The sequence below is a fragment of the Theropithecus gelada genome, chromosome X, assembly GCF_003255815.1.
Source record: "Theropithecus gelada isolate Dixy chromosome X, Tgel_1.0, whole genome shotgun sequence".
NCBI lineage: Eukaryota > Metazoa > Chordata > Mammalia > Primates > Cercopithecidae > Theropithecus > Theropithecus gelada.
Window position 1 is genome coordinate 53,403,570 of NC_037689.1, and position 24,471 is coordinate 53,428,040.

The window sequence follows — 24,471 nt, forward strand, 5'->3', positions numbered from 1 at the left end:
TTCAACAAGCCACATTTGTATTATGAATAAAGAAAGCAACTTCATTGGTTTTAAACTAAATTCTGTCAAATGTGTATCTCCCCCAGATATCTAGAGACAGAATCACAGGACTGAACTGGATGTGACCTTAGACAAAATAAATTTCCTCATTTAAAAAATGAGGAGAATTAAAGCTGAGAGAGGTTAAATGGCTTTCCCACAATAACATGGTTAAATAATGGCTCAACTTAAGTTTGAAGTTAGACCTCTGAATAGTCACTCCAATGCTCTTTGCTATATCATACTATCTCCTTACATGTGTTTTCCTGTACTTATAACCAAGTTTTTATTCACTGTAAAGAATGGCTACATATTAAGCTATTAACAATTTTTTTTTTTTTTTTTGAGATAGAGTTTCACTCTTGTTGCCCAGGCTGGAGTGCAATGGCGCAATCTCGGCTCACTACAACCTCTGCCTCCCGGCTTCAAGCAATTCTCCTGTCTCAGCCTCCCCAGTAGCTGGGATTACAGGCATGCACCACCACATCCGGCTAATGTTGTATTTTTGATAGAGATGGGGTTTCTCCATGTTGGTCAGGCTGGTCTCGAACTCCCGACCTCAGGTGATCCACCTGCCTCAGCCTCCCAAAATGCTGGTATTACAGGCATGAGCCACTGACTCCGGCCACTATTAACAGTTTTTCATACCTTACATGCAAATAAATAGTGCAACTAGAATGGATCACTTAGCATTGATTAAAAAAAAAAAAAACTTTTTCCACTAGTCATAATCCTTTGACCTCATTTGGAAATCTACATGCCACTGTCACAAATCTTTTACCACATTCTGAAAGCAAATGTGACATTCTACTCTCTAAAGTAAATTGTAAAATATAATTCTAGAGCACTTAAATGGGACTAATGTGGCCATTGGTTTCCTTTGGACATTTATTAATTTCCTTATTTATACTTAAGATGAAAAACATACTAAGGATGAAACAGATAAGATTTTAATAGTACTCAACCACTATGGAGCAAACAGAGAAAGGCATACAATCACTTAACTATATTCCCTTGCTTTAGTCGATGCCACTTATAACAATCTATAATACAAATACTTCAGGACTATCCATCACGACAAGAATTAAATTATGTGAGATCTCAAGAGGTCTTGGATTTACAACTTATTTTTATTAAAGATCTAGCAATTCTTTAACAGGGCTTTCAATCACACCCCTAAATGGACTGACAATAGGAAAGTGATCTGGTTTATTACATTTTTCTTATTAAAAAGTTAAAACCAAGTATTTTTAAACCCAATTTCCTCAGGAGCATACCTTCTGCATCCTGTGAAATTGGAAAGGAGAGAAAATGATTCTCTAATTCTATGGTTAAACTAATTTTAGGGTGTTGGGGTATAACATGGTGTCCTTCACACTGAGAAGATAGACACATCTCTTCCACCACAACCATTACTCTTATGTGAATTAACTCATTCAATGTTACAGTAAACATGTTGGAGATGAGTAAATGGACAACCACAGAGATTAAGTGGTCTCAAGGTCACTCAGCTAATATGTTAGATTCCAAAATCTGTGTACTGTAATAATAATAATAATAATAATAATAATAATAATATCAAGAACTAGAATTTGTAGAGTGTTTATCATTTGGCATGTTTGCTTCCAAGCACTTTCCATTTATTTTGACTTATTCATCCTAATAATAAACTGATATTGTAGATAATTTTATTATCCCATTTTTTTTTTTCAGATGAAAGACTGAGGCTCAGAAAGGTTACATAATTTGCTCCAGGTCCCACAGCTAGTAAGTGTGACCTTGAGCACACTGATATTCCCTGTATTTGTTGTGCAAACCTACGAAAAACTTTCACATGTAAGTTTGTGATAGGATGCTCTTTCTTTAAATGACTTTTGGACATATCTTACTATTGACTCTTGTTTAAATTAGGATTCCAAAGGGAAAGATGTTTTTAAGAATCCAAGCAGTAAGAGTACAAAGGAACTGCATGGCGGCAATTCACTTCTTCCATCATGATTCAGCATTATTTTCTACGTTTATTGTAAGAATACTGCTACACAGAGTTTAGATGTTCCCTCTAACTCTCATGTTGACATGTGATCCCCAATGTTGGAGGTGAGGCCTAGTGGAAGGTGTCTGGGTTGTAGGAATGAATCCCTCATGAATGGCTTGGTGCCATTCTCACGGTAGTGAGTGAGGTTTTGCTCTAGCAGTTTTCATGAGAACTGGCACCTCCCCTCCCTCTTTTTCTCCTCTTCTCTTGCCGTGTGATCTTTGTACACCACCTTCCCTTAGCCTTCTGCCATGAGTGGAAGCAGCCTGAAGCCCTCACCAGAAGCAGATGCTTCTTGTACAGCGTGCAGAACTGAGCCAAATAAACACCTTTTCCTTATAAATTACCCAGCCTCGAGTATTCCTTTATAGCAACACTAAACAGACTAAGACATATACTAAAGTCTAACTTTTCATTGCTTCCAAAATTAATATTAATAATTTGAAAACATTTAGATGGGAATTATAAACTAATATAAAATATCCTATCCTCACAAATATTACCATGAACATTAAATGAAAAAAGTACTTTCATTGTTCTTTACAAATTGTATCTGTATATTATTTTACTGTAACAAAGGACAACAATGTTTACTATGTGCCTACCTGCAGAAGCTTCCATCTGGTGTTCAGGTCTTCCAGGGTGCTGAGATTATATGGTGAGAGCTGAATGCCCAAAGTGGTAAGCTGGCGAGCAAGGTCATTGACGTGGCTCACGTTCTCTTTCAGAGGTGCAATTTCTCCTCGAAGTGCCTGTGTGCAATAGTCAAAAGCAAATTGGAAGATAAGAATATTTAAAACAAGAAGAATTGATACCTGGGCTTATTCTCTTTAGGGTGCGGTGCCAGTAATGTTTGCTCTATGCTATGGTTTGAATGTTTGTGTTCCCCCTCAAATTCCTATGTTGAAATCCTAAAAAATAGAAAGAAAAAGAAATCCCAACACCTAAGGCAATGGTATTAGGAGATGGGGCCTTTAGGGAGGTGATTTTTTGGGATTAGTGCCCTTACAGAAGAGACCTCAGAGAGCTAGCTAGCTCCTTTCGGCATGTGAGGGTGCAGTGAGAAGGTGTTTTCTATGAGGAATGGTCCTTCCCCAGATACCAAATCTGCTGGTATTTTGATCTTGGATGTCTCAACCTCCAGAACAATGAGAAATACATTTTTGTTGTTTCACAACCTATCCAATTTATGGCATTTCTATTATAGCAGCTGGAACAGACTAAAACAGTCTATTATGGTAGTATTATAACAATGGATATTTGTTAATGGAGGAATAATAACTGCTATTTGTTGAGCACTTCCTAGGTGCCTAATGCCATGATGAGCTCTATCCATATATAAACTGATTTTATTTCTTTCCAACAATCCTATGAGGCCAGTAGTTAGAGAATTATGATTTTATATATGAGAAAACAAACTTGCAAAGGTTTGTTTTCAAAACAAACAAACCTTGCCAAGCTCTCATGGGTAAAAATTGAGGAACCTGGGATACATATATACAGGTTTGCCTGCCTCTAGAATATATATTCTTAACTATTATATTATATGCTTCCCCTAAGAAATTCTGGATTGGCAAAGTAACAGGAAAAAATATATTGTTGCTGGATTCTAAATTCTACTCATGTCACAACCAGAAATGGATCCTTAATTTTTTTACAATAGAAAGAAACATTCAGTCATAAAATATTGCATGCATACTTTGCACCAACCACATCATAACAGTTTCATTTAGGGAGTAGGATATTTTGTCAAGTCCTAAGAATGACTTCCTGATCTCCTGGTATTTTAGTCTTTGTAGCAATGACTTCAGAAGGCTCCCGAGGGGCTTCTCAACTCTCTCTGAAGCACTAGAGCAGAAGTCTCTGATGCAATACATCACAGCAATCCATTGAGCAGAAGAACCCTATGCAGATATGGGGAGGATATTACCATGCATCATATCTACCCTATCGAGATGGCATTTATGGATCTTTAACATGATGCATGATGTCCAAATGTTCCAATAAGCAATTTCTAAGGGACAAATTCCCTCATTTAGGAGAACAGTTTGTGTAATGTAATGTCTGTGTACAAGGACAGCATCACTTACTTGACTACACGTGTTGTTTTGACTTGCTTGATCTGGGCAGGTGTTATTTCTCTGTCTGGTTCACCATGTTGATAAAACCACGGGTTACACTGACCTCATTTATAAGCCTTGCATTTCTTCCCACTCCAAATCAAAGGAGCCAGTATGTACATTCAAAATAAGAATGACATTATCCTCTCAAATCAACCCGAATACTTCACTAAACTGTGGTGTTGTGTAGAGTATAAGACTGTTATGTAGTTCTTAGATAATAATATAAGACATTGTGATAATCGCTCTGTTTAACTTAAAGTTTTAAAAAGTGATCATTAAAAACATTACATTAAGCAATCATGGGGTTTCTTTTGGAGGATAATGAAAATGTTCTGGTATTAAACAATGGTGATGGTGGCACAACCTTGTGAATATACTAAACACCATTGAATTGTACACTTCAAAAGAGTGAATTTTAAAGTATGTGAGTTATATATTAATAAACACAAACAAAAGAGACCCCTTCTGACCACACACGTACAAAAAAAATCATATGTGATGTATTCATCTTTATTCAACTTCGTGTTAGTGGAATGCCATTGGAATCAGTGTGAAATTCAGAAAGTTTTATAGGGGTTGATACTAAATATTATTCCATTTCCTTATGAATAAATACATGGATTAAAAGTATCAGAATAAGTGCCTGTGGAGAAAGTTGGTTTAAATCCGTATATATGAATACTTACCTCTAAAAGGAAATGATCCATAATAATTTTGTTTCGCATAATAGAAAGGTTAGAAAACAGATTTCTTAAATGTCAATGGGGGAAACTTGGACAGGGCCAACGATTACAAAATGAAACCATTCTCTTCTGGATAATAACGTGCATTTCTAGTAGCCACAAATAAATATTATGTGAGGGGAAACTGTAAATAGGAACCTCTGCAGAGAGGGCAAGCCAGCAGGCAACATCTTTCAGTAATACAGGTGAGTCCTTTATGTTAATCATCTCTCTTTATAAGCAAGACTCTCAAGCCAGTAAGCTGATTATCCTACCTCGTTAAGTCATATCTAGATTTCAGTTCCCTTTAGGTGACATAATGTACATTTTCAAATGTCTCTTATTAGAATATTTTGATTTTCATTTTCTCCCCCAAATTCCTGAGCACACATTTTAATCCTGCATCAATGTTTTGGAGGATGAAAGGGATTCAAAAATAAGTTTTGGTACTCATAATGAATTGCAATGTTCTCCCTTTTCCTCTCTTTTTTTTTCTTTTTAAAATTTACTTTTCTTCTTTAAAGTTTACCATAAGATCTTGTCATTTCTTTTTTTTTTTTTTGGCTCCTTTCAAGCAATGATAATGGAAGTTCTCTTAACTAATCTCCACTTAAGACTCACCAAATTAGCCAAAGTCTTCATTCTGTTTGTGAAACAGCAGTGATGGGAACCTCGCACAGCCTCAATAAAATGTTCGAGGTGCCTGTCAGTATGTGTGGACCTTCTGCTCCCATTAGTTGACTTTTTACAACCGTCAGTTGTGTGTATGTTCTCAAACCTATCTTTGCCAGTAACTATTGTGACTACATAATTTCATAAATATCTCCTAAATCATAAAAATATTAGTTTAAAAAGAAAAGAAAAAAGTTATGATTTCTATAAAAACCAGGCCAAGTACTCTGGAAAGCTACTTCAAAAAGAAAAAGAAAATAAATATTGTTGAAGTAGTTGTGAATAAGACAACTGCTAAAGATGAAGAAAACAACCCAGACCAGGCGCAGTGGCTCGCGCCTGTAATTCCAGCACTTTGGGAGGCCGAGGCGGGTGGAAAGGTGGATCACTTGAGGTCAGCAGTTCGAGACCAGACTGGCCAACATGGTGAAACTCTGTCTCTCCTAAAAATACAAAAATTGGTTGGGCGTGGTGGTGCATGCCTGCAGTCCCAGCTACTCGGGAGGCTGAGGCATGAGAATCGCTTGAACCTGGGAGGTGGAGGTTGCAGTGAGCCAAGATGGCACCACTGCACTCACTCCAGCCAGGGTGACCCAGCGAGACTCTGTCTCAAAAAACACACACAAAAAAAGGAAAAAATGCCAAATGTTCAGTTTAATCTGAATTCCTAAATTTCTGTTAAAATATTTGACAATAGAAACTTTGATTGGTGTGAGGTCAGTTGATAAACAGGTAACTGGGGGCAAAGGTTCACTTCAGGGAAATCTCTAGATGGGGCTGAGCAGACTAAAGGACTTCAGTCGTCTAGAAATCATGAGGGCACTCAACACATGAAGGTGGAAGAAAGGAGATAACAGATGGTAGGAAAGATAAAAAGGAAAAGGAGGCAGGAGAATGCTCATGCCAGTCTTCACTTTGGCATTTGACTTAGGTTTCGGTAGCAGCTCTGTACCACCCAAGGATGGCTCACTGCTGTGGGATCTCAGTGCCCAGAAACATACATAACAAGAAGTATGGCCACCTAAACACAGAGTCACAAGACCCTCACCCTGTAAAGGGTGAACACAGGTACTTGGCTATTTAAATAGATGTGACGTTGGTTTGGCTATATTTCACAGATTAGAGCTTTTAATATGACACACATAAATTTGTGTTTAAATTATTAAACACTATACCTAAAATGTCAAAAAGCACAGTTAACGCTGAGCAATACAATGTGCTATTTAAATGATATCAGGATTGCATTAGGTTTTATTCTAGCTTGGAAGCAGTTAGTGAGAAAACATTGAAGAAAGCCATTATACGGTGGGTTTTCTTCGAATCACTTAAACATCTGGAATATGTTCTCCATGAAACAGCAAACCAAGTCTAATTTTATTATGACTAGTTTCACGCAGGCAGAATTTTCAGTTCATTAAATGTTGTCTGATTATAGATACAAAAGTACTGATTTAGAATGATATGTAAGTCTGATATAATAAGTTTTTTCTTCATAAAAATTAAATTGCCTGTCATATCTTTGCTTATCTTTATGTAGCTAAGGATTTGTTCAAATACACATTTAAAATTACAGTCATCTACTACTTTTCTAAGACAAGGAAGGAATTGCCTATTAACAAGGGAATCTCATTTTTGAGAGAGGAATTTTGACTTGACAGTTAAGAGAACATTTCTACTGCAAAGCACAGAAGGTCAGTTGGAAAGACTGGAAAGAGTAAATTGAGGGAATTCTGCTTGGAGGGGTTTTATTTCCTCTGTGAAGTAGGAATCAACAGACCTGGTATAGTCTGCAGTGCCTGGCATAGCGTGCAGTGCCTGGTGTGCAATGAATAGTCACTGAATGAAAACATGAATTAAGGGTAAGTGGGAACATTTGAATTAATCGTAATAGAGACTGTGAGAGGGAGTTGACCTAAGAAATGTAATGAGGTTGGCAAACAGTGTTGAGGGCCCACTTGAGGATGAGGTTCAACATTTTTTAGCAGAATCAATCTGCCTGACTTTCTCATTTTCTCCAACAGTGTTGCATGTAAGCATGGAGAAAACAGTTGATCCAGGTTTGGGGTTTCGTCAGATGACTGTGGCTCACACATTTAGGGATAAGGAAGTTTCAATACTAGCCAGGATGTAATTGAAAAAACATACTGTGGAATCTAAACTGGATTAGGAGGAAAGCAAAGCAAAATGAAGCTTGTAGATGGAGAGAAAGTAGAGGGGTCAGTTGTGGAGGTCCAGGATAATCCATAAAAGGCCACAGCAGGAGTAGCTGCACAAACAAGCGACAGAGAGGGGAGACTCTGGGATGCTCACATTAGCTCTACTGGATTTGCCACTTATGAGTTTATTTATAAATGGTGTGAGAGAGATATATATATCTGGCAATATATATATATATCTGGCTATATATATATAAATATATATAGTGCTACTCAGCATTTGAAAAACTTCCCTTCTTAGGGATGTTAAATATTCCTCCCAAAATCTTAACCGCTAACTCATAGAGGTCCTATCTCACTTACTACGAATTCAGAATTACTAGGTTCCAACAATGAAGTGTTATTCTTGGGCTACGTACACTGTGCAGAGAAATTTACATGACAAATATTACTTAGTAGGGACTGATAGCATTGCTGTCTACCATGAATCCTTGTCAAACAAATGTTCGTTAACCAAGACTCTTGAAAAATAGCCTAAAATGAGGAGTTGCTAGGAAAAGTCCCAGCATTCTTCATGCTGAGCTAGTCATGAGAAGCCAAGGATGAGCAATTAGAAATCATGTCCTATAAATATTGGTGTTTACTACTTATCCTGGGGTTCTTCCATGTGGTTCAGGGAAGCCCTCACAGAATGCAGTTACCCAGGAATTGGCAGCAGGTAGAGCCCAGCTATGTTTTGCAGCTTCTGCATTTATCAGCAGCTATATCATCCTCATGGGGCCAAGAGAGTCAAGGATTGTATCTTGCTTTTTCCAGATGATCAGAGGCCTACTGGAATCTCTCAAAAACCTGGGCGGAATGAGCTACTCAAGTGCTGTTGAAACAATTAAAAAGAAACACAAGTTGGGGTGTAAGCAAGCCCTTCATGAAATGTATCAGGCTCAGAGACTTCCATCGTTATCTGTAATTTTTGACTTTTCACTCTGGTTGGTTCCCTGACTGTTCTGGTGCCCAGAATGTAGGTACCGCTTTTCTTTCCGATACCTACTGCCTTCATCCAGGTTTTAGGGAAGCAGAGTCTGAGTGCTCTTAAGAAAAAGGGAGTGATAGAAGCAGGAAGACAGGGCAAGAAAGTTAAGTTGGGATGTGGTATGGGCTGGAGACCAGCATCAATCTGGCCCCATGGGAATTTCCAGAGCACAAATTGTACAACAGCAGGTCCCATGTTGAGACAAAGGGGTTGTCCCTTTGTACCCCTGGTGGTTTTAAGCGAGAAGGTGTGGTGGAATGTGCCAGTCAAGGTGGCTTGCTTTTGACTGAGGGAGGTTCTCTGGAAAGGGGTGAAACCACAAGGCTTTAGCAGCCAATACTCAGAGTCACTGAGGAATGGGTGCACCAACCCAGTGAACGAATCTGGCTGGGGCACCAACAGCATCCACTACTTAGATTAACTTCATCTGCTTTCCCAATAGCCATTACCTTTGAACTTCAGTTGTCAAGCACTTATATTTTAGTTTTCTGTTGTTGTTGTTGTTGTTGTTTTTTCAGGAGACTTCTTTTCTTTTCTTTTCTTCTTTTTTTTCTTTCCTTTTTTATACAGAAGACTTCTTCCTTTCTTTTTTTTGGGAGACTTCTTTCTCTCTGTTTTTTCCTTCCTTCCTTCCTTTCCTTTTTTTCTTTCCTTCCTTTCTTTCCTTCCTTTCCTTCCTTCCTTTCCTTTTTTTCTTTCCTTCCTTTCCTTCCTTTTTTTTTCCCCTCCAAGGTGGAGTTTCATTCTTGTTGCCCAGGCTGGAGTGCAATGGGACGATCTCGGCTCACTGCAACTGCTACCTCCCGGGTTCAAGTGATCCTCCTGCCTCAGCCTCCTGAGTAGCTGGGATTACAGGTGCCTGCCACCACGCCTGGCTAATTTTGCATTTTTAGAAGAGATGGGGTTTCACCATGTTGGCCAGGCTGGTCTCAAACTCTTGACCTCAGGTGATCCACCTGCCTCGGCCTCCCAAAGCGCTGGGATTATAGGCCTGAGCCACCGCGCCTGGCCTGCAGGAGACTTCTTAACTGAATTCTCATTACTAACACTATGGGGCTATTTCATAGCTCTCTAACAAAACTGGAATTGTCACCCTTTCTCTAAAGTTGAGTCCCTCATTTCTGCCAAATTCTGAGGGACTGCGTGGAGCTAAGACAAAGGGAATGCTTTGCAGACTGAGTGAATACAACCCTCTGCCTTTAGCATCACTTATGCTTCTGGTAGAGACATTCTTGACAATAAATTATGCCATTGAAGCACGTACTTTTTAAAAAAAAAGTAGAGATGTGATTGCATTTTTTTTCCAGCAACAGTTTTTATTGTGAGAGCCTGAAGACAAAATATTATGCAGTTTCTTTTCATTGTCTCCTTGCATTCAGTTTTCAGGGCAATTCTTGTAAACTTTCATATTTGGGCATGAACACTTTTGACGAGCAAACTGAATAAGAATATAAATAATGAAACAGACTCAGAACTAATGGCCTAGATTTAGCATAATCAGAAACACTTAAGAAAGGTTAAAGTAAAAAAAAAATAAGATCTTAGGAAAACAATATCAAGTTTGTAGGCATGAAGAAATTTAGGGCTTTTATTTCCCAAGCGATTATCAGTAATTAGATTTTAAGTATGGTTTCTTCTCAGACTCAACACACTTCCAAATTTGTGGCATTAAAAAAATAGCAATTAACTGCTCCGTGTTTTCCATAAAGAATCCACGTCTTTTTATGAAAAACAATCTCGGCCAGGCACGGTGGCTCATGCCTGTAATCCTAGCAGTTTGGGAGGCTGAGGCGGGTGGATCACCTGAAGTCAGGAGTTCCAGACGAACCTGACCAATAGGGTGAAGCCCTGTCTCTAGTAAAAACAGAAAAATTAGCCGGGCATGGTGGTACACACCTGTAATCCCAACTGCTCTGGAGGCTGAGGCAGGAGAATGGCTTGAACCCGGGAGGTGGAGGTTGCAGTGAGCCGAGATTGCAACATTGCACTCCAGCCTGGGCAACAAGAGCAAAACTCTGTCTCAAAAACAAAACAAAAACAAAAACAAAAAACTCTAGTTTCTCTTTACAATATCGAAAAAGAATATATACCCAAACATTAAACGATAACTTTTTCTTTTTAACATTTTCTCTTTGCATTGATCATAATTCTTCATCTTTTAGGACATGGCTTTCTATGAAGCTTGTAACTCCAATGTTCTTAAAATAAAAGCCGAATTATATCTTGGCCATATTAATAGTGTCCATCATCTTTCTTTTCTGTGTGCTCATATTTCCTTCGTGTATAAAATTTGGAAATGAGGAACAGGGAAGTATTGACCACAAAGGAAAAGTTTTTATTTTTAAGAACAAGTTGAACATAGCAGCAGCAATTGATATTTTCCAAACCATACACCCAGTAAGGGGTTAGTATTCAAAATACACAAGGAACTCCTACAACTCAATAGCAAGAAAACAAATCACCTGACTAAAAACTGAGCAAGTAACCTGAATAGACATATCTCCAAAGAAGATATAGAAATGAGTATTCAGATTTATAGACACGAAGTAGAATGGTGGTTTCCAGGGGCTGGGGGCAGGAAGCAATGGGGAATTATTGTTGTGTTTTCTTTTTTGTTCCTTTTGAGACAGAGTCTCACTCTGTTGCCCAGGCTGGAGTGCAGTGGCACGATTTCGATCTCAGCTCACTGCAACCTCTGCCTCCCAGGTTCAAGCGATTCTCCTGCCTCAGCCTTCCAAGTAGCTGGGATTACAGGTGTGCGCCACCACACCCGGCTAATTTTTGTATTTTTAGTAGAGATGGGGTTTCATCATGTTGGCCAGGTTGGTCTTGAACCCCTGACCTCAGGTGATCCGTCTGCCTTGGCCTCCCAAAGTGTTGGGATTACACGTGTGAGCCACCATGCCCAGCAGGGATTATTGTTGAATAGACACAGAGTTTCAGTTTTGCAAGATGAGAAGAGTTCTGGAGATGATGGTGATGGCAGCAGAACAACATAAATGTACATAATGCCATGGAAGTATACATTTAAATAGAGTTAAGATAGTAAACTTCATGTAATTTGTATTTTACCACAATTTTTAAAAATCGAAATAAGTACAATTTATAAAAGAAGAAACTTGAACAAATTTTAGTTACTTTAATTTCCTTGGGAAAACGTTTCTATAATCCTAACTCTGACTGCCAGTTATCTCCCCTTTATAGACAAAAAGCAAGCAAAAACAAAACAAAAACCAAAAAAACAAAACAAAACAAAAAACCCCACAAAACACTTCAAGCTTTCCAATGACACAATTAAAACAAATAAAAAGGTAGTTCATGAGTGTTTCACAGAGGCTAAACACAAAATATGCACAATTAACACAAAAAGGTTTTTAATGAGTACAAATAAGTCATTTAAGCAGGCCATGCTTTAGGTTGCTAAGGAAACAGAAAAAAATACCAGTATTTTCTGTCTCAAAAATTTTTATTATATATGACAAAATGAAGCAAAATGGCAGTTAATGAAACCTATTAACTTCCTTAAAAGTAAGTAATAAACTTTGGGAGGCCGAGATGGGCGGATCACGAGGTCAGGAGATCGAGACCATCCTGGCTTATACGGTGAAACCCCGTCTCTACTAAAAAATACAAAAAACTAGCCGGGCGAGGTGGCGGGCGCCTGTAGTCCCAGCTACTGGGGAGGCTGAGGCAGGAGAATGGCGTGAACCCGGGAGGCGGAGCTTGCAGTGAGCTGAGATCCCGCCACTGCACTCCAGCCTGGGCGACAGAGCGAGACTCCGTCTCAAAAAAAAAAAAAAAAAAAAAAAGTAAGTAATAATCCATAAACCATTAAAATATCAACCATGAGGATGTTTATCTTCAAATTCAGAAGTTATTTTAGACAGATGAAGTTTTACTTTTTTTTTGAGATGGAGTTTTGCTCTTGTTGCCCAGGATGGAGTGCAGTGGTGCGATCTCGGCTCACTGCACCCTCCGCCTCCTGGGTTCAAGCGATTCTCCTGCCTCAACCTCCCGAGTAGCTGGGATCATAGGTGCCTACCACCATGCCTGGCTAATTTTTCTAGTTTTAGCAGAGACTGTGTTTCACCATGTTGGCCAGGCTGGTCTTGAAATCCTGACCTCAGGTGATCCACCCACCTCGGCCTCCCAAAGTGTTGGGATTACAGGCGTGAGCCACCATGCCCGGCCTTAAGTTTTACATTTAACAAATTTTTGGGCTTGCAATCGTTTCTTGGTATGTGCCACATGTGTTAACCACCACTGTCCCTGAATGGGCCCTCTCCCTCCCCTAAATAGCTCAAAACATTAGTCTAAGGCAGTGATTCTCACACACTAGTGTGCATCCCATCATCATGTGAAAGGCTTGTTAACACAGAGATTGCTGAGTCCCACTTAGTGCTTTTGATTCAATGGGTCTAAGGTGGGCCTGAGAATTTGGCATTTCTAACAAGAAGTTAGAAAATGCTGAGTTCCTAGAACTCATCAAGCTTTTTAAAATTTATTTATTTTTATTTTATTTTTCAGACAGGGTCTCTCTCTGTTGCCCAGGCTGGAGTGCAGCAATGCGATCATAGCTCACTGCAGCCTCAAACTCCTGGGCTCAAGCGATCCTCCTGCTTCAGCCTCCCAAGTTAGCCAGGACTACAGGCACACACTACTGGCATTGATTTTTTTTTTTTTTTTTTTTTTTTTTTTGAGAGACGGGGTCTCTCTATGTTTTCTAGGCTGTTCTCAAACTCCTGGACTCAAGTGATCCTCCCAAAGTGTTACGGTTACAAGCATGAGCCACCGTGCCTGGCCCAAGTTTACTCTTGACTTAGAACCTTCAGATACACTGTTCCCTTTGCTTGGAGTTTTACATATCCACTTTATGCCTAGCTGGCTCTTATTCGTATACTTCTGATCTCGGTTAGATGTGACTATTAAAGATAGCCTATCCCCAGTTTGTTGCCTTATATAAAGTGTCTCCTTTTCCCCTGACTCTTAACATCCTAGTTTCCTTCTTAACCCTGATCACAATTTGCAAGTGCATATATATTTGCCTATTCATTTATCCATTGTCTGTTCCCAAGACCAAAAAATTTATTAAGGCTATTCTACATTATTGTTTTTCACCAGTATATGCCAAGCCCTAGTACATGATAACACCTCAATACATTTTTATTAAAGAACAAGCAGTCAAGAGAATTAGGCACTTCTGTACTAATTACTCATACTTCAGACCAATAGCTATTCTCAGACTGCTTCATAAACATAGGTTCTTACAGAAACCTGACACTGAGTTCCTAAATAAGAGAAAGCTGCTCATTTTCCTTAAATTCCATATCTAAATTATTTATATCTATCACTTGATCTATATTGGAGCATTTGCTAATTTCTGAAGCATCTCTCACTCTTTGGGCAAGAATATAACATTTCAGTTTTTGGTCTCTACCAGAGATTTTTAAAATAAAAATGGAGTAAGTGGGAAAAAAGAGAGGAAGTAACCTATTCAAGGAAAATATATTCTGCTTGTTGGTGGTGGTACAAGTTAGTGCATGTTTTCGAGGGCATTTTAACAACACAGAATAAAAGCATTAAAAATATTTATATATGAAAAGACTAGAAGACTACAAACCAAGGCCATCATGTAGAGTGGAATAGTAAAATTCAACTGAAATCCAGCCTGGGCTCTATTACCAAATTGGTTAGGCTTGGCATAGGACCAGGGATCTCTTCAAAAAAACAGTGCCTTTTTCTTCTTTGCCCAATGAGGGATTGGGATTATAGTTGTTGGGGCTGAGATTACAGATGATCTCTCTCTCTCTCTCTCTCTCTCTCCCCCCATCTCCTCCCTAATTTTTGGGCTTTTCTACTAAAGAAAAGTTACTTAAATAATGATATGAACTAAGAAGTCATCAAATAATAGACTGTAACAAAATTCATTTACAAATATTTTGCACTTGCGTAGAAAAGGGACAGTAACATCCATACTTTAGGGGTATTACAAAGATGGATGAGAAGTTTAGGCATATTAGCTATAAAGTACAATTTTTGACCAAGAAAATGCAGGACAAAGTATAATATTGTAGATAGCAGTCTCAAAGAGATTCTGTTTTCACTTATTTAAACCAAATTAAGCTACCTCTGCATGTCTGAATGATGATTAATAGAGGAATCTAGGATTGCGAGTTACCCGTGCAATATGCTGTACCTAGTTTGCTTTATATGGAGCACATTTATTTAGTTTTGGTTCTAGGGGGAAGGCACTCACTACTGAAACAAAATGGATTTTTACTGATTTGATTTTTCATTCTATATATTATTAACTTAGAAATACTAAAGCAGAAATGAATAAAAGATTAATACAAATTTTTTAAGAGCTGTGATAAAAATAATACACAGAAGAGGATTAAAAGGATTGCAAAAATGTCCTTTAATATCCAATTTTACTTTCAGATTATTGTAGTTCCTAAATGTAATTAATGTTTTTAGTCTTTCTAAAATGGCTTTATTTCTTGCAAACAAAACAAAAAAGCAGGATATTCAACTACTTAAAGTCAAATGAAAGGAACATAAAATGAATTTTCTTCATTAAAATCTATGCAACATCCTGTTTAAAAATTATATTGCTAAATATTTAAAATAATGGTTCATCTTCTTTTCATCATATTCTGAGGCTGAAAAGAAAGTCTTATGTATTCACTTCTGAGCAATGCGGGCCCTCTGGATATATTATTAGTTGTTATTTTTACCTCTGTGAATACATGAGTATGTGAAAGGTCTAACTTCTTGAGTCAATAGTTTATTCAGTTTGTCATTTTTCTCACCATAAAATTGATATTTTCAAGATATTATTCTGATTTTTCTGATCACATCTTAAGGTAATATCTAAATTCATATCCTGTAATAGTCTGTTATGACAGCTGCTATCATGATAATGTCCAGTTAAGTACATGCAAATGATGAATAAATTACTACTTACACAAATGAGTCTAAGTGTCAAGATGTCTAAACAATGTTCTCAGATGTGATTTCCAAAAAAAAAGAAAAAAAAATCACTCATTGGCCAAATCTACCCTTTAGAAAAAGTGATTGATATTCAACTAACAGATATATTTAATAGTAATAAACATTTTTCTTTTTCAAAATTTAGTGCCCTCAAAATCTGTGGGGGTGATACTGCATTGATTATCTAAAGGAGAATACAATTTCAGTAGAAAAAAGAGTTTAAAAATCTTTTAAAAATAATCTTTCCACTAAGAATTCAGTAATTTTAGATTCAAAGTGGGTCAGATTTCACCAAGACCCCTCTTGCATACAACAATCAACCCCAAACCCTAGGTAGTTTTATAGCAGAAACGACTTTGCAAATGTCTTCCTTCAACCTTTATATAAAAATAATTGAGTTCTTTGTAGGTTCTGGATATTAGCCCTTTGTCAGATGAGTAGATTGCAAAAATTTTCTCCCATTCTGTAGGTTGCCTGTTCACTCTGATGGTAGTTTCTTTTGCTGTGCAGAAGCTCTTTAGTTTAATGAGATCCCATTTGTCAATTTTGGCTTTTGCTGCCGTTGCTTTTGGTGTTTTAGACATGAAGTCTTTGCCCATGCCTATGTCCTGAATGGTACTACCTAGGTTTTCCTCTAGGATTTTTATGGTATTAGGTCTAACATTTAAGTCTCTAATCCATCTTGAATTAATTTTCGTATAAGGAGTAAGGAAAGGATCCAGTTTCAGCTTTCTACTTATGGCTAGCCAATTTTCCCAGCACCATTTATTAAATAGGGAATCCTTTCCCCATTTCTTGTTTCTCTCAGGTTTGTCAAAGATCAGATGGCTGTAGATGTGTGGTATTATTTCTGAGGACTCTGTTCTGTTCCATTGGTCTATATCTCTGTTTTGGTACCAGTACCATGCTGTTTTGGTTACTGTAGCCTTGTAGTATAGTTTGAAGTCAGGTAGCGTGATGCCTCCAGCTTTGTTCTTTTGACTTAGGATTGTCTTGGAGATGCGGGCTCTTTTTTAGAAAAAAACAAACAACCCCATCAAAAAGTGGGCAAAGGATATGAATAGACATTTCTCAAAAGAAGACATTCATACAGCCAACAAACACATGAAAAAATGCTCATCATCACTGGCCATCAGAGAAATGCAAATCAAAACCACAATGAGATACCATCTCACACCAGTTAGAATGGCGATCATTCAAAAGTCAGGAAACAACAGGTGCTGGAGAGGATGTGGAGAAATAGGAACACTTTTACACTGTTGGTGGGATTGTAAACTAGTTCAACCATTATGGAAAACAGTATGGCGATTCCTCAAGGATCTAGAACTAGATGTACCATATGACCCAGCCATCCCATTACTGGGTATATACCCAAAGGATTATAAATTATGCTGCTATAAAGACACATGCACACGTATGTTTATTGCAGCACTATTCACAATAGCAAAGACTTGGAATCAACCCAAATGTCCATCAGTGACAGATTGGATTAAGAAAATGTGGCATATATACACCATGGAATACTATGCAGCCATAAAAAAGGATGAGTTTGTGTCCTTTGTAGGGACATGGATGCAGCTGGAATCCATCATTCTTAGCAAACTATCACAAGAACAGAAAACCAAACACCGCATGTTCTCACTCATAGGTGGGAACTGAACAATGAGATCACTTGGACTCGGGAAGGGGAACATCACACACCGGGGCCTATCATGGGGAGGGGGGAGGGGGGAGGGATTGCATTGGGAGTTATACCTGATGTAAATGACGAGTTGATGGGTGCAGCACACCAACAAGGCACAAGTATACATATGTAACAAACCTGCACGTTATGCACATGTACCCTACAACTTACAGTATAATAATAATAAATAAATTAAAAAAAAAAAAAAAAAAAAAAAATAATAATTGAGATGGTTCCAAAGGTAATATTTTATTCACAGCATAAGCCAAAGGAGTAACAGAATTTATGCTCATTTGTTTAGCCTATATTTCTTTTAACTTTACGCTTTATTGGATGCACAAAAGTCACCCTGATATTGGATGACCTTTGTGGAGATTCTACTATATTGGTTTTGTGAAGGTCTAAAACAATGGACCATTCCCTCCTTTGCTTTAGCCCCATCCCTGCTAGAAATATGTGAAGACCAAAAACCAACTGGCAAGTAGAAGGTGAAGCAGGTAAAATGCTGTTGCATATGGCCTACTTGCTTGGGGGCAGATAAGAAACTTAAATCACAGGTCAGTTAAATGGGTATTATTTAATAAGACCTAATAGGCTTTAGGTTCACTACAATGGATAGATGTCAAAATGGGTTACAATGTTTTAAGTGTAGGAAAAAAGTAAATAAAAGAAGGCTCAGCAGCAGTCTGTCATTGGTTCTAAAAAGCACACCAATATATTGCCAAAGACTTTCATTTACTTTCGTTTCTACTTAATTCCTGTACTTTGGCATATATTGCCAATAAATTGACTTCACTCTGTTCACTAACTTGCTTATGCCGTATTAAGATCATGATGATAGAATGTGAATATTTGATAGGGAGAAGTTCTAAATGAGTCATTTAAGTCTATAACGATGCATAATTCCGGAAAACCAAACTTCTAAAAATAAGTATGTTTCGAAACAGGACTGGCAGGCTCTTAACTTTATGAAGAAAAAAATGTAACCATAAAAATCAATTCCTTAAAAGAAAATAGAAATTTATCTTAGTGTTAGATCCTCCAGCCTCATTCTGGTTAAGAGAATTTGACATTTCAGGGCTGAGCACACTGTGGAAACTTAATAAATATTGAGGTTTACAAACAAAAAGCATAACAATGATATGTGGACCAATTTTCAACAACACTGAAAATCAATGTGCCCTTACTCTGCCTAATTCAGTTAACTCAATTATTTAATGTACACTTGATTTGAGTGGGTTTTACCATAGCTATTTCAATTTTACATTGAACATTAATCAAATTGCTTCTAATGTAAAATTTCATTTTTTCTCATCCTTCTCCTCCCCCAGATTCCAGAATGAGGGAAAAGTTTGTGTTTCATGTTTCTTGTTTAATGTTAAAAGCAAATTTTAAGACATTTGTTTCCATCAGTTTATCCCATAATTCTCATTTCATATACCACTCACCCTATATCACAACCATGAACTTTTTCACAGATATTTAATACATTGTTTTGTACACCATTTTTGGGAAAAATCCTCCTTCCTCAACAACTTCAGTTAAGACTCTTTTCTACTTTCTCCCAGTGCTCCCACACTTTTACCTCATCTCTATTTCCACACACAAAAATATCCCCTCCCCCCGAACACAGAGCCTCAAGGGGTGGACAAGGTAAGTTATAAAATGTAGGCACTCCTGGAGAAGCTATTAGCTATTCATATCTAGCGAGTAGATTTTACTTAAAAAGTGTTGACTGATCCCAACTATTTTTAATATCCTAGATTCAGAAACTCTATAAAGTACTATTTCATCACCAGTATGTTTGGTAGAAAAGTATAAGAAGAATTTTTAAATGTAATTGTTTTCATTGGTAAATGCAAAAAATATTTATACAAAGTGAAAAGTTATGTGACTAAATATATATATAGTTTGAGAGAAGGTCTTGCTTTGTCATCCAGCCTGGAGTACAGTGAACAGGGCACACTGCAGCCTCGACCTCCTGCGTTCAAACAGTCCTCCTGCCCCAGCCTTTCGAGGAGCTGGGGCTACAGGCACATGCCACCACACCTGGTTAATTTTTGTATTTTTTGTCCAAATGAGGTTTCACTATGTTGTCCAGGCTGGTCTTAAACTCCTGAGCTCATGCAATCTGCCCACCTTGGCCTCCCAAAGCGCTGGGATAAAAAGCTGCAGGCGTGAGACACCATGGCCAGCAATGACTAAATATTTTTAATGTTAAAGTATTAATACTGGGAAGGCAAGTTATGCTGTTGGTCATCTGAAGCAACCCCAAAATTGTACTGGTTGTCATTAAAATACCAACATCAAAAAAACGAAATAAACAACTGTCAAAGCCTTCCACAAGTGAGATTTAGAAAAGAAGTCATTATTCATTTCAAGGTTCCTGAGCGAAACAATGCTCCCCTACCGAAACTATTAATCAATCCAACAGGAGGCTGTGTGTCTGCATTTGTTTTTAAACTAAATATTCTGGATATTGATAAATATGAAAGAAATAATAAATGATACATTTATTACTTGTAATTGAAGATATGCTAACACTACACAAAATATGTCTTTTTACAGTAGCTTTACCGTGGAATGTTGGTTCTCAGAATGTATCTCTGAACCAGCAGCATTACGATCACCTGGGAACCAGTGGGAATTCTTAGCCTTGCCCCAGACATTTTGAACCAGGAACTCTGGGGAAGGGGTTCACCAACCTGAGTTTCTAAAAGCCCTCCAGGTGATTCTGATGTATGCTAAAGTGAGAACCATTGCCACTGAAAATTCTTGACATTCTCAATGACCATGTCTCGATAACCCGAATGCCAAGACATTTACAGATTCCATAACTATAAAGCCGAACTCACTTATGAGGCCATTTTCTTACTAATAGTGATCAATTTCTTAGACTTTTTCATTCATTAACTCTTCTCTTCCATCACTAATTCTGATGAGTAGCTATCAAGCCATTCATGGTAGGGTGGAGGGTAGGTGGATTTTCCATAAACAAAATTCTCATTATTTATAAAGAATTACTGTACACGCAAAAACAAAACAGCATTTAAAAAGTCATGTTGAATATGAAGAGTGAGTGGATTACTAGGTTTACTTATTAGTTGCAGGAACACTTCACCTAACCTGGGCATCCATCCGTCAGCTGCTGTGATGGTTGACTATTAATGTCTTAAAGCTACCTGCCTTCTCCAGATGTGACCTCTGCTCATGGGAGCCCCCTAGCCCAAGAGGTAACCCATATCCCAGGAGTGGACCACAGCCAGTGGTATGCTGCAGCAGAGCCCAAGAGCCAATTGTGTGCATCTCCTCCCAATTCCATATTCAGTGGCATTTTGTTGGTAGCTGGAAATCAGCAGTGGAGGGAGTATTTACACCATGAAAAACTGGTTTTGATACACACCAGGATCCATCCCACCTCAGGGCTAGTTGATAAATATTTGCCAGCACTTCAGTGGCACAGACAATGACTGGTATAAAGGCACAACTCTGGCCAGGTGCGGAGGCTTACACCTGTAATTCCAGCACTTTGGGAGGCTGAGGCGGGCAGATCACCTGAGGTCAGGAATTCAAGACCAGCCTGACTAACATGGTGAAACACCGTTTCCACTAAAAATACAAAAATTAACCAGGCGTGGTGGTGCATGCCTGTAATCCCAGCTACTCAGGAGGCTGAGGCAGGAGAATTACCTGAACCTGGGAGGTAAAGGTTGCGGTGAGCTGAGATTGCACCATTGTACTCCGGCCTGCGCAACAAGAGCGAAACTCCATCTCAATAAAATAAAATAAAATAAAATAAAATAAAATAAAATAAAAAGTACAACTCCACAGTGAGGTTTCTGCTCCAGGGCTTGCTCTCTCTCTGGATCAGACACAATGTGAGGTTTCACCTGAAATGGCATACTCGCTGGGCTCTTTCTTCTCTTGTATTATGCTTCCCTAACTCCAATACAGGCTTCTCCTGAGAGCAGACCCTCTATAAATCACAGGCACCTAGACTCCTGTTCTCAGGGTCTGCGTTCATGGAACCTGACTTAAAATGCCATTTAACTCATTAGTTAAGTGTGCACAAAAGCTTCAAATAATACATATTCAAAATTAAGAGCTACTAGTAATGGAACTTTGGATCACAATAATCAGATGAAACGGCAAAAGATAAGTTTGAAATAGCAAGGGTCTGCTCTTTTTGTTTGTGTACATAAAAGAAATAAGTTGATGGAAAAAGATAAAGCCTGCACAAACTGGGCAATCCTTCATACTGTGATTCTCAACTGACGCTTTCATGTCCATAGGTGAATGTGCTGAAAGATTCCTTTACTTCAGAACTTGAAGACAGAGCATCTTCATATTAAAACATGATGAATGCATTATGGAAAATATCATAAAATTGATGTGAGATTTAAAAAATAAAACAAGAACCGTCAAAGAAATTTCATGCTCATGGAAAAGGGAGATAGGTAAGTGGAAGCGGGAGATGTCAGGCCATGTCATCTTGGCTGTTAAGATAACTGAAGTAAATAAGTTTGTGAATCATTGCTTTTGGAAGACGTTTTTAAATAGAAAAACCTGTAGTAAGTGTAAATTATAACTAAAAATATTATTTTAACATGAAAAAATCTTATTATGAAAAAGTTATTTCTTAGGCCCATTAAAACAAGAGAGTTACATTAGTATCACAGACACATCTGTTCCCATAATACCCAGAAAACTGATTTACCAAGAACAATTATTCAATGCCATTGCTTAACTTAGTTAATTTCAGGTTGTGTAAGGCATAATATTGGTGTCAATGCAAACTGTTAAATTTTGAAAATTGTAATTGTCAAGCATGACAGGAAGAAGCGAACTCCTTGGGTTATTTGATCTTAAAGCATTTCCTGTTTTACGCATGGTAGGAGAGTAACAGAATTGTGAACTTTATTCTTGTCACAACTTTGGTAGATGTCAAAAAATAATTAAAAATATATATTGGCTGTGTGATTCCATTTTCTCAGGAAATATGGAATTTCAGTTAAATAAATAACTCACATTTTAGTGCCGTTTCTAGTTAATGTGGGACATGCACATGTATACACAAGCTAATACAAATTGCTGCTCCCTCAGCTTGGTGCTAAATAATAACATTCCCAGGAAAACTAAGATGCCATTAATACAGCTCTCAATATAATTTTTATTTTTGAAATAAATTAAATGTTCACACTCTATAATGAGATCAGACTTCTCTGGGTATAGGTTTTAACCATATCATAAATTAATGAATGAATGCATTTGTATATCCTTTAATACTGAGAGTATATTACTTAAGTTTTTTGAATAATCTTTTATTACCTAAGGCTCTTGAGGAATAGTATTTATAATTATTACCAACCACAAACAAAGCTTCTAGAGTAAGTCCCAGCAAACAGGATTGGCATATTATAGGATCAGATTTTGATATGGTTGTTTTCAAATAGTAGGAAGGATGGTATTCTTTGGAGAAATTTTTATTATCTAATTAAACACTTCTTGAGTAGAACAATGTCAGATGAACTCATTAGCTGAACATTTTGATTACCCATGTTCTCCTAAATATCCCATGACCAGAAGAGTACTGTACAACTCTGATTTAATCCAATAACAATAGTAACCAATTCTAGCTCCTTCTTTTATCACAGTCCATCAAAATAACAGAGAAGTCCAAATTAAAATAAGTTCAATAATAAAAGAACATGTTCTTTTTCCAAGTGTTCTAAAGCCTTTTCCTGTCTTTAAGCAAAGTTCACTCAGTCACTATCTTATCTATGAAAGTAAAAGCAGAAAGATGTTTCCCTTATTAAATAAATAGCTTTATGCTTTCGATGTGGAAGGCATTTCATAACAGTCAAAAAAGGAAGCGTTTTGATTGCCATCAACTCATTTCCTCCCACCCACTGTTTTAAATCGTTTGTTTGGTTCCAATGTATACTACACTTACATAAGTTGTTTATGAAGAGCCAAATTAATAGTCTTTGCAATTGTTTTTGTTGGAATTTGGAGAGCTGACAAATGAATTAGTAGAAAATGGCAATTCTACATGAATTAGCTTTTAAGTCTCCCTAAGAGGCTGATGCAGAACTTAATAAGAGACTTATTAGGAGAAGTAGGACAACTTAATTCAGATTGATTATAGACTTCGGTGAAGACAGCTGGGGTTCAGATGAAACTGAAAAAGAACTTATATGCACTTCAAAGTATGCTAAGCAGATGTCTGAAACAATTACTCCGCTCTGCCTTTTCAAGTTTCAAAGGCGGGATGGGAATAGCATGGTAAACGAAGGTTCTATTTGCCTAAGTTGAGGTAGGGGCTTTTAAAACACACACAGCACTATCTAAACTCAGACGCTTTGGGAAAAGAAAGTGATTTGACATGGCTGTCCTAAGTAATTTGCTTTTAGCTTTATAAACAAAGCAGGAGATGAGAGGGAATACATGGTAACTAAGTAATAAGCTCTCCTGGCAACACTAACTTACAATTAATTTTACATTGAGTAAATCATTTGGTCAGGACTTTTTTTATTATTATACTTTAAATTCTGGGATACATGTGCAGAACATGCAGGTTTGTTACATAGGTATACACGTGCCATGGTGGTTTGCTGCACCCATCAACCTGTCATCTACATTAGGTATTTCTCCTAATGCTCTCCCTCCCCTAACCCCCACCCCTCAACAGGCCCCTGTATGTGGTGTTCCCCTCCCTGTGTCCATGTGTTTGCATTGTTCAACTCCCACTCACGAGTGAGAACTTGTGGTGTCTGGTTTTCTGTTCCTGGGTTAGTTTGCTGAGAATGATGGTTTCCAGTTTCATCCATGTCCCTGCAAAGGACATGAACTCATCTTTTTTATGGCTGCATAGTATTCCATGGTGTATCTGTGCCATGTTTTCTTTATCCAGTCTATCACTGATGAGCATTTGGGTTGGTTCCAAGTCTTTGCTATTGTGAACAGTGCTGCAATAAACATACATGTGCATGTGTATTTATAGTAGAATGATTTATA

The 24,471-nt window shown here is 37.7% G+C and overlaps 1 protein-coding gene across 1 annotated transcript in view; it reads right to left on the reverse strand.

Annotated features, from left to right (window-relative positions):
- Positions 1-24,471, reverse strand: part of DMD (dystrophin) — a 2,044,437-nt gene that overhangs the window by 321,428 nt on the left and 1,698,538 nt on the right. The window contains exon 59 of the mRNA XM_025371836.1: positions 2,680-2,826. Within this exon, the coding sequence (XP_025227621.1) occupies positions 2,680-2,826 (147 nt within the window). The remainder of the gene's footprint in view (positions 1-2,679; positions 2,827-24,471) is intronic.